This window comes from Miscanthus floridulus, chromosome 2 (assembly GCF_019320115.1).
Source record: "Miscanthus floridulus cultivar M001 chromosome 2, ASM1932011v1, whole genome shotgun sequence".
Lineage (NCBI taxonomy): Eukaryota > Viridiplantae > Streptophyta > Magnoliopsida > Poales > Poaceae > Miscanthus > Miscanthus floridulus.
In genome coordinates, this window is record NC_089581.1 from 178368498 (window position 1) to 178383583 (window position 15086).

The 15086-nt window shown below is 50.8% G+C and overlaps 1 protein-coding gene across 1 annotated transcript; it reads right to left on the minus strand.

The window, feature by feature from the left end:
- Positions 1 to 796: 796 nt before the first annotated feature.
- Positions 797 to 2004, minus strand: LOC136537518 (transcription factor Y1-like). Its single transcript, XM_066529461.1, has 2 exons — positions 1650 to 2004; positions 797 to 1229 (listed from the first exon to the last, which is right to left on the minus strand). Exons 1-2 carry the CDS (start codon positions 2002 to 2004, stop codon positions 826 to 828), a joined length of 759 nt encoding a protein of 252 aa, XP_066385558.1. The 3' UTR covers positions 797 to 825.
- Positions 2005 to 15086: the final 13082 nt, after the last annotated feature.

Consider the following 15086-nt stretch of genomic DNA (forward strand, 5'->3'; position numbering starts at 1 on the left):
TTGTATGTACGCAGTACACGTGCGTACGGTACCAACCTTTTTCGCGTCGACATGGAACCATGTGTCCATGTGAGACGGACGGGGGCCACGGCTACAGGTCCTGTTCGGCTGGCTGAAAAAATACTAATTTACTGTGAAAGAAAAATACGGTTATTTCACGACCGATAAGTTCACTGCGGTGACCTAAACATGAGCAGGAGTGCTCGACTGCTCGTGCTGTGTCATTGCTTCCCGTCGGCTACCACTGGCTGACCCAAGGAGGAATGAGCTCACTGCTCACGAGCCAGATGGGTACCTGTAAACAGTTGTAAAATGTCTAGTAGAGCAGTGAAAGTTCGGCTCATTCCTTCAGCCGATGCGATGGCATTCAGCCTCGAGACTGTGCAGCGGTGCTCATTCGCTAGCTCTGTCAAGGGGTCTTCGCATATTCTTCCAATGAGGATATTGTCAGGATTCAGATCACAAGGAACATTTTCATCCCTGTTCACAAAGCCATAGCACACACTGCCAAACCGGCCGCCTCCCTACACGCTACAGCAACGTCTACTGCTGCGCTTTTATTGGTCTTCACTTCACTTCACCGAGAGATGGACGACCACCTGGTTACTACTACCCTTACATGCCATGCATCATGCAACTCTCTGCTCTCTATTCTACAGCAAATGTGAAGAAGAAAAGGGTCCATGCCAATACGCCAAGCACGAAACAGCACCTAGTTATTACGAGCTAAAAACAAAATCTACAAAGGCTGTACAGACGAACAACACCTTGCTGCGTCGATCATATGGCCACCTGGTTGGTCTGATCGGTTTGATGGCGGAACTGTCAGAACGAGTCGGACAGGAGCCAAGTCTCGAACGCCTCAAGCTCGTGTTCGTCCGGGGTGCAGGTCGCAGCAACAGCCTGCGGCTCGGCGGCCTGCTGCAGCTCCGCGCTGTGGTCGTTATGCTCCGGCCCGCCCCATAGATGGGCTGCGAAGCCATCCCAGTCCATGTCCATGTCGAACAGGTCGTCCACCTGGGCCTCACCGCCGACCGCGTCAAATCCTTCCAGAGCTGCGTCTGTAGACGACATCAGGGCGTCTATCTCACTCTCGGCCTCCCAGAGGTCCCCGAGCTCAATGGGGTCCAGCACCCACGGCCCAGTTGCGTCCTCGGTGAAGGGCCCCTCGGCCGTGCTGCCGCTGCTGCTGTTGGGCTGGTTCGGATCCGGGTCCACCACGGCGCAGCCCAACGCAACAGCAGCCTGCGGCTCAGCGGCCAGCTGCAGCTGCGCGCTCTGGTCGTTCTGCTCCGGCCCGCCCCATAGATGGGCTGCGAAGCCATCCCAGTCCATGTCGAATAGGTGGCCAGCCCCGATAGACATCAGGGCGTCTATATCGCTCTCGGCCTCCCAGAGGTCCGGAAGCTCTATCGGGTTCAGCACCCACGGCCCGGTCGCGTCGTCGCTGCAGGGCCCCTCGGATCCGGACCCGGATCCGGATCGCGCCCCGTCGCTGTGCGCCGCCAACGTCGCGGCGGTGGCCGGGCTGGACGCGCCTTTCGCGTCGCCGGACTCCGGTTCGGGCTCAGGGTCCGGCTGATTGCTCTTGGTCGTGCTGCTGCTGGTGGCGCTCTTCGGCGACCGGCCCGGGGTCCTGTCGCCGCGCCGCTTGTCGTCGCTGCGCAGCTTGCTCATGTCGATGGTGACGGTGGCCGGGCTGGACGCGCCTTTCGCGTCGCCGGACTCCGGTTCAGGCTCAGGGTCCGGCTGCTTACTCTTGCTCTTTCTGCTGCTGGTGGTGGCGCTCCTCGGCGACCGGCCCGGGGTCCTGCCGCCGCGCCGCTTGTCGGCGCTGTGCAGCTTGCTCGTGTCGATGGTGATGGTGTTGTCCGGCCCGGCGGTGTATTTCCGGCGGTACGTGTGGATCTGCCGGCTGAGGTGCGAGTTCCAGTGGTTCTTGATCTCGTTGTCTGTTCGGCCGGGGAGGTGGCTGGCGATCAGGGACCACCTGCATGCAGGCATCGGAGCAAATACGTAAATCGCAAGGACGATGCTGAGTGATCACTGCTTGTTGGGCACTTGGCGGCTCCGTATTACACGGCACAGCAAAAAACGACAACCGAAATACTGCACGTGAAACGAAGGCGACGTTAAACACTGGGCGTCAGTTTCACTGGCTGGCTAGAAGTGCGTGGCGTCGTGTTTCTTAGTCCCAAAAAAGCAGTAACTTCAGTTAGCGTGTGTGTGCATGCGTACGTGCGTGTGTACATACACCTTTGCCCTGGTAAGAAGGAAAAACTGTACGTACGCGTGCTGACCGTCTACATGCATAGTAAAATAGATAATAAAAAAGGTCAAAACGACTTATATTTTGAAACGAAGAGAGTAGATTGAGGACACTGAACTAGCTCAATCGTCCCTTAATAGTATTTTCAAATACTGTTCTTTCTTTGAAAGAATTTTGTGTATTGTACCAGGGAAACATATAGCTATATTAGAGCATCTCCAAGAGATTAGTCAAATCGTTTTCTAAAGGTAAATTTGTCTATTATTAAAGGAAAAAGGTCTCCAACAGACTCTATAAATGACTCTTCAAATTTAGTAGCTCTCCATCCCACCACATTCGCTCTCTACTTTTGGATAGTCTACCTCACTAGCTAAATTTTACAGAGTCTGTTGGAGTACTCTAATATGGTTTTGTCAAATCTATTTTAAAGAGTAGCTAAATCAGTAAATTTGGCTAGTCTTTTTGGCTAATCTTTTGGAGATGCTCTAAATATTATTGTTCATATTGGTTGTCCTAAATTTACAACACATTAAATCAGTGTAGTAAAATCTGTTGTTAAGAAATATCTTGATATTGTATTTATATATTTGGTATTATAAATACTATTACATGTATATTTTCTTACATGTTCAGTCAAAATCAAAGAAGATTCTTGAAAAAAAATGTTAAACAAATTTGATGTAGCAAAATTTTTTGCATTCTACATGTCGGTGACCTAATACCGGGGTACCTAATGAGGTGGAACTAATGACCATCGAACGTTGACACTTCCGATCAGACGGGAACGCTACTGCGTTTTTCGTCCGAACGACGGAAAACTGGTTCCGCCTCGCCCGACGGCCAAGGGCTGGCTCCGCCTCGCCCGACCCCCGAGGGCTGGCTCCGCCTCGCCCGACCCTCGAGGGCTAGGCTCCGCCTCGCCCGACCCCCAATGGCTAGGCTCCGCCTCGCCCGACGAGTACACCCTGCGCCTTCATAATGATGAGCACAGGGTACGACATGACAAGTCAAACGCATCACCAAGGACCATGCCCTGCACCGCGATAGGAAAGTACTGTCAGGGTACGACGGGATGGGCGCTTTAGACCATTTTGGGCATGGTAGAGTCTGAATAGTGTTGTTGGTGCCGCCTTCAGCCCTCGGACACAGAGCCTAACATAGACATACGACAACCACTACGGTCCAAGAAGAGACTCGCACCCTCTACAGTGACGAACGTACAGTCACCACGTTGTCCGCTCCCCACAGGGCTACAGGTCAACACCCTTGTCCGACACGCCGCCCGGAGGGGCGGGACAGGACGTGACTACTTGCAGATCCGGTAAGGGCATGGCGTCGTCAGCGCACAGGCATCTGGCGAACGTGCCAATCCCTGACACCGTCTGGCCATGTCAGCGAGGCTGGCTCAGCAGGAAAGGGGGACCCAACACCTTCAGGGGGGCTTCTTGGCCTCTAGTTTTTCTCTTTTCTCCAATCTATAACCCCTGCTCCCTCCTTGGTCTATAAAAGAGAGGGCAGGCCCCCCCCGCTAAGGGGATTGACTCTTGATAGATAAGTTCAACACACATGACACTTCACACACAGCTGAGCAGCGATCAAGCTCTCGACGACCTTTTCGACCATTCCATCAGAGACTTTGGATCCGTCCCTCTCTCGACCGTTTGTACCCCCTACTACGAACCTTTTTTGGTATTAATAACACAAGCAGCAGCAGACTGGACATAGGGACGTTTGGCTCGAACCAGTATAAACCTTGTGTCCTTTAGTGCACCATCTGGGCCTAACGCGCATCAATTATAAATTTACTAGCCGGTGTTTATTCGAAACACCGACAGTTGGCATGCCAGGTAGGGGCCTTTGTGCGTTCCAAATCAGGCCTCGGATGGCTAACCACGCAATCAGCTAGGTCCTGGGTGCACACGTGCGTTTCGGTGACCTGGACTTCATCGTCATGGTGGGAGGAGAGTTGGCGTTGGCCCATCTCACCATCCAACCTCTCTCCTCCATCGGCTCCGGCTACCGGAGGCTTGAGGGCCAGCCCGGTGTCTCCCTTGGACCCCAGCCATCCAGGGAGGCCCCGCGCCGCCTTACCCTCTCTTTAGAACGTTCCACACGGAGCGCCTCGACGGCGTTTCCGTTCGGTCTCCGCAACGCCATGGCGACCGTAAGCCACCTTGTGGCCCAGCACGCGATCTCGTCCCCCGCGAACAACGAGTTCATGAGGATGATCGAAAGCGTCACAGAATCCCTCCATGGCCTCTTCGTAGAAGGCCCAGGGTCAGACTCTGGCCCTAACTCTAGCAGGGGGAGCCATCATCCCTCCTGGGAATGCTTCATGGCAGAAACCTCTGAGGGACACATCAAAAGCACCTCTAAGAAGGAGGTCACCTCGGCGGGCAACCTCGGCGATGGAGCCGAAGGAAGAACAGCGGCCTCGCCCCACGTAGGGGTGGAGCATCTAAAAGCCCAAAAATGGGAGATCAATGAGGCCAGACACCAGCTTGTTCAGGAATACGCGTTGGTGGATCGGGAGATCGAACGCCGTAGAGACGGTGGGCACGCACACGCCATAGCCCACGACGTGAACCGAAGGATCATCACTGACAATGAAACCCTTCCTCGCTTTGCTTGGGTGAGCCAGAACATCGCCGCCGCCATGGCCTTGCTCCATGGCCTTCTAGAGGCCGCAACGCCCGAGGATCACCTGGCCCACCACGAAATCCGCACGCTGCTCAAGCGTGCAGCGGCGCAGCAGGCAGAAAGCTCATTGTCTCGACGATGCGAGCTCGACACCAACTAGTGTACGCCTTCAGTACATCCTGCCAGGGATGCCTCAGTCCACCAAGCACCACAAGGCGGTGGGTAGCGCATTGTGACCCAGATACATTAGCGTCTCAGCCGCGATCGCGATGCACACAGCACCATCGATGCCCGCAAGCGCACCCATGGTGACCCAAGGGGAGGAGCCTGCCATGGTGGACACTACGATAGCGGCAAGGACCGGGGCCCAAGCCCTGGCCTGCTAGGCCCTTAGGCCTTTGGCCATCACATCCTCAATGCTGCGTTCCCGTCAAGGTATCGACCACCTACCAACATCCCTAAGTACTTCGGGGAGACAAACCCCGGGCTTTGGCTTGAAGACTATCGGTTTGCTTGTTAAGCCGGTGGTGCAGATAATGATGACTTCATTATCCGCAACCTTCCACTGTTCCTCGCCGATTCGGCACGAGCGTGGTTGGAGCACCTTCCGTCCGACGCCATCCAAGGTTGGGTGGACCTAAGGGAGATCTTTGTGGGGATCTTTCAGGGCACGTACAAGCATCCTGGGAACCCCTAGGACCTCAAGAACTGTCGCTAGAAGGCCGGCAAAACCCTTTGTGGGTACATCTGGCGCTTCTCCCGATAGTGCAACGAGCTCCCTAACATCGCCGACGTGGATGTAATAGGAGCCTTCCTATCCGAGACAACCTATGAGTCTTTGGTTCACAAGTTAGGATGCAAGGGCCCATGGACCACCAAGGAGCTCTTAAACATCGCCACCAGCCACGCCTCAGGAGAGGAGGCGGTCAGAGCAATCTTCGACCGTTCCGACGGCAAGGCGAGGTGAGATGAGGGCGCCAGCGAAGGCGCCTCCAACCATTCCGCCAAAAGAAAGAATAAGAAGCAATGACATGATGACTCACTCGTGGCCGCTGTCGACCGCAAGGGTGGTCAGAAGCCTATGGAGGGCACTCCGAATCACTTCAAAAAAATGCTCGAAGGGTTGTGCCCGAACCACGCCTTTCCCATAAAACATCTGCTCAAGGACTATGGCCTCATGCGGAAGTTCTTCATCGGAAGCGCCAACAAAGGGGAGCAGGGGAAGGAACCTGCCCCCACTGCCGACGATGCCAAGGAGAAGGACGATGGCTTTTTGACACTGAACAGCTGCCTTATGATCTTTGGAGGATCAGCGGCCTACAACTCCAAACGCTGTTAGAAGGTCGCACGCCGCGAAGTCTACATGGCCTAACCGGCCACACCTCCCTTCCTCTGGTGGTCGGAGTCTGCCATAACCTTCGACCGAACCGACCATCCGGATATCGTCCCCCACCCAGGGAGGTATCCACTTGTTGTCGACCTGATCGTGGGCCCAAAGTGGCTCACCAAAGTACTGATGGACGGAGGCAGCGGCCTCAACATCATGTATGCCAAGACGCTCGACGAGATAGGTGTCGACCGGACGAACCTCCGCCCAACCCGGGCACCCTTTCACGGCATTGTGCCCAGGAAATAGGCCATGCCACTAGGACAGATCGATCTGCCCATCACCTTCAAGGATCAGTGCAATTACAGGACCGAGACCCTCACCTTCGAGGTGGTCAGGTTCCCCAGAACCTTCCACGCCATCTTGGGATGACCATGCTACACGAAGTTCATGGCTGTCCCCAACTACACATACCTCAAGCTAAAGATGTTGGGCCCCCACAGGGTCATTACCGTCGACACCTCCTTCCAGCGGGCCTACGAGTGCGAGGTCGAGTGCTGTGGCCTCGCCACAACAATCGTCGCCTCTGGGGAACTCGCTGCCCTCAAGGAGGTCGCCGAAGAAGCGCCCGACACAAAGAAATCAATTGGGTCGTTCAAATCGGGAGAGGGCTCCAAGGAGGTCTGTAACACCCTGGTGTTACCAATCTCGTTTAGCACTGCGATTTAGGGCTAAGGAAAAATTTTTGAATCAAGTTTCTCGGGTTTTAATTTAAAACATACTCGAGGCGATAAGCGAATCCTGTATGACTTAGTTTCGTGGACTCAAATGCACGCTCAAGTTAAATTACGTTGTATGTAGGGATATTCATGACTGTCCGATTTATTCTTTAAGATTCGACACGATGAACAGCTTTTATAAGTAGAATAAAAGTCATTAATAAATAGAATGAGATATATATATATATATATATATATATATATATATATATATATATATATATATATATATATATATATATATATATACATACTCATGAGTTTGTTTTGATAAGCACGAACGGATGAGAGAGTGAGCAGCAGCTTTGTTCTTTTTCTGACGTACTGCGTACTCGTTGATTGATATTTATTACCGTCACCGTTCGACTACCCGTTCCATCACTTCACTCTGTGGCACATCAAGTCCTCTGTTCGCCTTTGATTGCTGCTACTGCTGTGTACTATTTTTACCTGCCTCCGTTCTCCCATCAGCACTGCCGAATCACGTCGCATTGTCCCGATGTTAATAAAGTTGGCCGGTCACTCCCGTTGTTTTCTCCCGTTCTTTTCTATTTCTACAGCCACGACCTTGTATGTCTATGCTTGGTGTGTTCTCTCTCTCTCTCTCTACCGTGCACCGCTGAGCAGCCTCTGCCTCTGTTGTCTCATCGAGCCTTGTCGTGCTACCTCTGCTGCCTATCTCGGTGTCGTCTCTGTCTACCCTGTATCCATCGCATCCACCAAGCTGAGCCATCCTGGTCTCTCTCTCCCTCCTCGTGATGTTGTCCCCATCTTTGTTTTATTTTTGGCTACCGAACCCCTGCCGTCCGTCGTGAGCCCAAGCCCACCACCACCGCAGCAGCTGAGTCTCTTGGCCAGCTGTTCCTTGAGTTGTCCCCACTCTTCCCCTTGCTCAAGGCCGAAGCACTGGTGCCCTCTTCACTTCTCTCTCACGCTGCTCGCACGGGCTCGTCTGCACCACCTCGGCACTGCCCCCTCTGTCTTCGTTGTTTTTCCAAGCTGAGCACCCGCCTAGGCGGCGCTCGCAGTCATAGCGCCTCCCGCCGTACTCAGCTCTCCCTTCCGTGTGCTTGTGCCCCTGTCCTCGCCGTGTCCAGACCACGGTCACCAGAGCCCCCAGCGTCGGTGCCCTCCTCTTCCTTCCCCGCTCTAGTCCGGCACGTCGTCTTCCCGCTCTCGCGGCTGCCCACAGTTGCGCGCTGGACTGTCGTGCCCTTTTCATGCACTCGAGCCCTCGCACGCCTTCCTTCACCGTAGTTCTCCTTCCCCACGTCGTGCGTGTGATCACTAGGGTCGTGCCTGAGCCACAAAACACCTCCCCACTGCTCGACCGCTGCCACGCTCCCTTTCCTCTACTTGCCCATGCCGCCAGTCCCCGTCCCATCACCGAGCTGTAGCACCTTGCTCCACCTGCGCCGCCGCCTTCCATCCACTTGCGTACGCGTGCACCTCGGCCTCGCGCTGGCCTGCGTCCTCGGTTCCGTAGCTGTGCACCACACCACCGCTGCGCCCCTCTTCTTCCTCTTCTGCCGCGGCCATGCGTGGCCGCTGTGCCCGCCTGACTGCGCCCGTGGTCATGCCATCTGCCCACGCTTGAGCCTATGCGCGCCCCTCGGTCCCGGCCACGCTGGAGCCGCGGTCTAGCTCTTGCTCCCCCTCGACGCTGCCTCGCGCTCTACTGCCCCTCGCCATTGTAGCTCACCACGCCACCCATGACCCGCTCCACTACTGCGTGTGACCACGCCTTGGCCGCCGGTGCCAGAGCTGCCTCGCCGTTCGCCAGTGCCCCTCCCCGTGCCATGCTCTGCTTGAGAAGGTAGAAGGGTATAAATCCAAGAGCAAGCTTTTGTACAGGGTTGTTTTGCGAAATACTCGACTCATTTGAATAGTGCAAATCGGGTTTGGGCGATTAGATAAACGTAGAAGGGGTTTTCTGCAAAAACGCGATGCGACTGGGCCGCTGCTGAGCGCTGGGCCGCACGCCTGCCTTAGGCCTGCTTGCGCTGCTGGGTCGCTTACGCCTGACACGCCTAGGCCGCTACCCCGCTGGGCTGGCCGGCTGCTCGCCCACGTGCCTCACTGGGCCAGCCTGCCATCGCCTTGCTGGGCTATGCGTGCCCCGCCCCGCATCTAGGCTACGCGTCCGTGTGGCCCGTCCACGTCGTTCTACCGCGTTGGGCCATTCGCTTTGATTGCTGGGCTGCGCCGGCCATGCCCCGCTTGGGTTGTCCATTGCCGTGCGCGTCTGGACCGCACGCGCCGGAAGCGGGCCACGTTGAGGCCGCGCCTGCTGTGGGCCGTTTTGGTGACAGCTGGCCCCTTTTGTTTTTTTTCTAAAGCACTTGGTAATTTAGTTTGGAAGTAAACTTGTAAAATAAATATAAAATAGAATAGGGATCCAAAAATGGTGAAACCAGTTTTGTTAGTCTCCTAAAATCATGATCTATCTGTTAGTATAGTTGGTTCACATAGTTTGATAATATTCTTGGAAGCTCTATAATTAAGTTAAGGCGCTTAATATTGAAAAATATGAACTTATAGGAATTTCCATGATAAATTGGTAATATTGTTGAATCTAAAAATTGTATAGTAAGCTCCTAGCAATATTAAGTACCCGCTGTAATTTTTGTAGCTCCGGAATAATTAGTTTGCTAAATAGATAATGATGTCCTATTTTGAATAAGGATTAAATCAATAGAATGAAATAAAGAAACACCTTGGTTTATATAACTAAAATAGTTGTTGGGAAATAGCGCCTTATCCGACAACGTGTATATGTAGCCTAGGTACGGTCGTTGTTAGAACTAGCCCGTTAACTCGAGAGGTGTACGTCGTATTTTACGAGTCACGATTGCCGTTGATTAATTACATCTTTGCATTGCATCGCATGCATATCATATAGGTACGATGATGGATCAGCGGATCGATCGAAGGGTGATTGGGAATCCGAAGATGGTGTAATGGTATTGTCTCCAGGAGATGATACAATGGGCTTTCTATTTGGATGATGGTGGATGATCTAGAGATGCAAATACTAACTTTTGGTTATATTTTACCCAGGCAAGCCCCGATGCATAACCCCTACTTTTCTGTAGTTTAAATTATATTTGTGCATTAAGTTTCAAGGAGTTGAATGAAACCCACTTGCATATATATCTTTATCCTATGAGTCTTACTAGTATGACAGGATCATGTAGATTGCTATGCTACAGGACTCCGGTAGAAGTCGAGTGATTGCCTGTCACTCGCGAGATATAGAAAATATATTACTATATGATTATCACTTGGAATATATAAAATAGTGGAAAGGAAAAAAATGGTGATCGGGCAGGGATATGGTTTGGGTATTGGTGGGTGTAAGAGGTTGTGTCGCTGTGGACACGGGGCATAGCTTAGTTACACTGTTTTCCCTGTCTGGTCGGTTAAGGATCGATCGTTGCATAAGGCATCCAGGCAAGTCACAAACTTATTATTCCGAGCATATACTTGTGTATGGGCGCTTGGAAGACTTGTTGCTCTCTTATCGCGGATCCAGCTCTTTCCGGACTGACTGTCAGGGTTTTATTTTGGTGGAGGAGGTCCTTGCACCGCACTGAGTCTGGGACTCAGGGGCAGGGGCTTGGAGTCCTAGTTTGGATGGTGACCTGGACACCCAGAATAGGAGAGTGATGGGTTGGTCCTACTTGTGCCTAGGGTACAAGCGGGGCATGTGTTTTTGGGTACCCAGCTGGGGGCATTGATTCGTGAATCGCTGGGCGATCCGGTATGGCTTGTCTCATGTTTAGCATCATAGTAAGAACTAAAAGATGAAAGATGGAATGGAAAAAGAAACTCTGATTGCTTACCACCTGCTTGAAAGTAGCACAGGTGCTTACATAGAATGGTTAGTTAATGAACCAATGCGACTATTAATAAAATCAAATATAAGGACGCACGCTAGTAATGCTTCCTGCAAATGCAACCCACAAGCCAGATAGCCTTGCATATCCTTGGAGTCTTTTCTTTCTTCCTGTCGAATAAGTCTTACTGAGTACAATTGAGTACTCAAGATTTTATTTCCCCTGTTGCAGGTGACAGGTGGAGGCTAAAACTGACCTTTGTGTGTAGATTCCTCTTGGTGGGCTCAGAGAGGATTTCTTTTACGCTGCGATCGTAGTTTTTATTTATAACTCTCACCAAATGCTTTTATAAATGAAAGTTTCATAATCTATTGTCGTAGTTTATATAGCAATACTTCATCATGTCATGATTAGATATTCATTTCTGCTGTAATTCTGTTCACATGCTTATATTCCGTTGTTAAATTAAATGATTCATAACTCTGATAATATGATTACATTCCGCTATTAAATAATAAATGTTATACTTTGATGTTGTATTAAAAGTGATGTAAGAAATGGTTAAGAATGATGTAAGCTTTATTATCTCATTTGTGATCCTGATGGCGAAAATGTGGATTTTTAGGTTCTCCCCTGGGGTGTGCCCGACGGAACCGAGTAGTTTAGTGTTCTTCCTTGAGTGCTTAGTGTCTAATGGAAGACAAGCACTCCTGTGAGGTATTAGATTAGGCGGTTCTGCCACAGGTGGTATCACAGCTTCAAAAACCTTTTCTAAACTAAAATTTGACAACAAACTCTTTTAAAAAAGTTAGGACGTTTGTATGCGAAGTTATATAAGTAGCCCTATTACTATGGTTATGTATCTAGGATAGATGGCACTTTGCTGACTTAGATAGGATTAATCAAGTTTCTACAAGTACATTGACTCGAGCATAGTCTGATAGTATCGACTAGTTATAGGGAGAGAACGATGTGTCAAAAATCTAAGAACGGTTGCCCTATATGTGGCAACAGTGCAAGGATGTATAGGACGTGCATTCATGCATATCCTGATTGTGCATTATAGTGCCATATTGCTGGTAGATACGCCATCCATAGGTGTCACGTGTGTCATATTGTGCATGAATGACTCATTCCTGTCCTAGAGTTAGGTTTGTGTTGTGGCTTCGTGCTCCACGTTTGCCCATAGTTCACGCCTGTCATGACCCACATCTCTTCATATCCCTTTTTTGCGCTCTTGTCGGACCCTTGCCCTGCAGTCGTACTAGTCAGTAATGGCATCGCACGTTGCTCGCCTCGAACGTGCGGAATTTGGTCGATTCGTCGTAGCGATCCCACATGGGAAACCTCGGTGAACCATGCCAGGACCACTGAATGCTTCACCTTTATAAGTAGAGCCTGACTTAGCCATTGGTATCACCACTCGGTGCATTTTAGCTCGCTTAGCTTTTTTTTTGAGCCAACTTTTCGCTCAGCCTTCCTTGCAACCACCGCCAGAGATGGCAGGAGCCTGGGTTAGTACCTATTATCTGAACATTGGGGGTTTTCCTAGAATCCTGCATGCCACCGTGCATAAGCTCGGAGTTAGAGATCATCCCGAGTATGAGGGCCATGAGTATGAGGAGCATGGCACCGAGCGGTGTGAGGTTACCGTCTACATCGGGAAGAGTGAGGAGTTCCCCGACCTCACTAAAGCCTAGATTATGACTACAATCGGGTTTCGCTTCATCGATACCTACCAGGTTATGGCCCACAAAGCCTTGCGGTACCTTTGTCAGAGCTATGAGGAGCCCATTGCCCATACCCCCATGTGGTTCTTTCCACCGTTGGATAAGAATTAGCGGGCATGGAAGGCTCACATGGAGGCTCTGCAAGGGCGGGATGCGCAAGAGGACAGTCCCACCGTGGTGCACTTGACCATGTATCTACTCGCTCTGGATGAGCAGTACGACCGTCAAGCCTTGGAACTGAGGAGCTGCCTCCATCGAGTCGACAAAGCTGAGATCTTCAACCGGATGCTCTAGGTGCAGCTCGCCGAAGCGCATGCTAGTGCTGCAGCTGCTGAGAGCCAGGAGACTACCATGTCGGAAGCCTTGAAGGAGGCTGAAGATCGGCATGTCCATCAGCTGCGGGTGGCCTATCTTGTCACCAGGGCCAAACGGAGGATGTTGGCTGCTGAAAGGCAGGATACCCCGATCTTGGAAGGGATCCCTATCCACCCGCCAGGAAGAAGAAAAACTGGTGCTGCAGCACCGCCAGCACCTCCACTCTCAGAGGTGTCAGAAGAAGAGCTCTTGGTTTCTCTCACTTAGCCATTGCCCCACAAAGATGTAGATTAGTTGCTGTGGGATGCTGTACTTGTAGTAGTAGTACTTGTTGTCGCTGTCCTCTGGTATTGTACTCTTGCCGTAGTTGTCATCCGTAGTTGTTGAGCTCGTTTAGCCGTAGGGAATGCTGTATCGTGAATGGGAGCCTGAATGCCTATATGATGTACCCATATAAGACCGTTGGAACATGCATTTTATTTAGTTCGCTGTGTTTATTGCGTTCATCTACCTTAAGTTCGTTAGATGTGCTTAAGAGTTTTCATGGGCGATATTAAGCGGGATACAAGAGAAGTTGCCATTCAAATATCAGCAAACCTATTGTGATTGGAGAACATTGGACGTTATATCGACTAGTTGTGGATGTCCCAGTAGAACACTTGAATCTCTTTAAAACCAATCCACCGTTGAATTTGAATTCCTTGTCCCTTGTTGTGAAGGGAACCTTTGTTGTTTGAATTTTGCCTTGCAATACTTCTCTTATTCTATGGTCTATGACCCTACTGCCTACATGGCATGTAAGTTGGTAATAGTTGCCTGGTTAAAAGCTTATGGTGCCGTGACGAAACTAAGGGCTCCCTGTGGAATAGCTACCACATGTGACGCTACTTGGCACGCACTGGTATTAAGGTTTTTGACCAAGTACCTTTACCAAGTTACACCGTCGTACCGTTTTGCTACAAAATATTTTCCTTGAAAATGTTCAGGTGTTCAAACGGGAAATCCACAACGGGTTGATACAGAAGTGTTCTCTCTAGTAACCAAGAGGAGATGGTTTTGGAGGAAGAAAGTATGACTAGTCTCAGTCTACATGAAAGACGGATCGGGTTAAGTAAGGAAAAGAAAAAGAAGAGTAGTAAGGAAAGTTAGCCTCGAGTAGTCGGGAGTAATAGAAAAGTTTGAGTGGATGTCATGTCCCAAGCCCTGTGCTTAGTTGACCGCGCTTCGCATGCTGGGTCATTTCGCTGCGTGCCCTGCGAAAGCCGTCTGTGTTGGGACCTGTAGCACCCTGTTTTCACGTGGCCGCAGCATCGTGTCATGCTTGCCGTCTTTGTGCACTATGCGTTTCTCCTTTGCCCAGCATCCGGTCAGCTCTCGACTCTCACACCTCATCCCTCATACTGGACCCCTCTTTCCCTCTCCTTTCTTTCTTCTTTTGGTGACACATCCGCCCGCATGCTGGCCTCTTCGAGTGGACCTCCCCCTTTTCTCCCCTTTATTTTTCCCCTATCGTTTGCACAGGAAGCGCACCATGTCTCCAACCTTATCTCCACAGCATGCACCGTCTGTGTATCCCATCCCCATCGCATCCGCTCCGGTGTGTTGCTTCCCATATGGTCAGCAACAGATAAGAGAGGAGAGCACACTGCTATTATGGTCAGCAACAGAGAAGAGAGAAGAGAGCACCAACAAGTAGTAGGAGTAGCACTAGAAAAGAGAATAGAGCAGTAGCATGAAAGCCCTTTGCCTCAGATTTCAAGTCACATTATTCATCACATGAGAGAGAGAGGGAGGAAGGTTCTAGAAAAATCTCAGATTGCATTCTTAGTTAGCCCAGGACTACTAGGTCCTCTCCCAAACTAAAAAAAAGACAACTCATAGGAGAGTAGTAAATATAGGAAAGCAGAGGAGTAGTAGTTAGGTAGTAGTAGCTGCACAGCAAAGCAAGCAAAAGAGAGGAATGGAGTATAGTACAGAGTAGTAGCAGTAGTAAGAGAGCAGTAGCAGTAGTAAGAGAGCAACCGCGGCATAGTAAACTGACCATAACTGAAGATTTACAAATCCAAATGACATTCAACAAGACAATTTGGAAAGCATATGAAATTGGCTCAAATTCATTTTCAGACCTCAAGGTATGATTCCTACTTTTATCAGGTTGAAATCACTTAACAACATAAATCTATCTTC

Coding starts and splice junctions, on each gene's coding strand:
- LOC136537518 (XM_066529461.1), bottom strand. CDS start 2,004: ATGCCTGCATGCAGGTGGTCCCTGATCGCCAGCCACCTCCCCGGCCGA. Junction 1,230..1,649: donor GCTGCGCAGCGACGACAAGC/GGCGCGGCGACA, acceptor CTGTTGCGTTGG/GCTGCGCCGTGGTGGACCCG.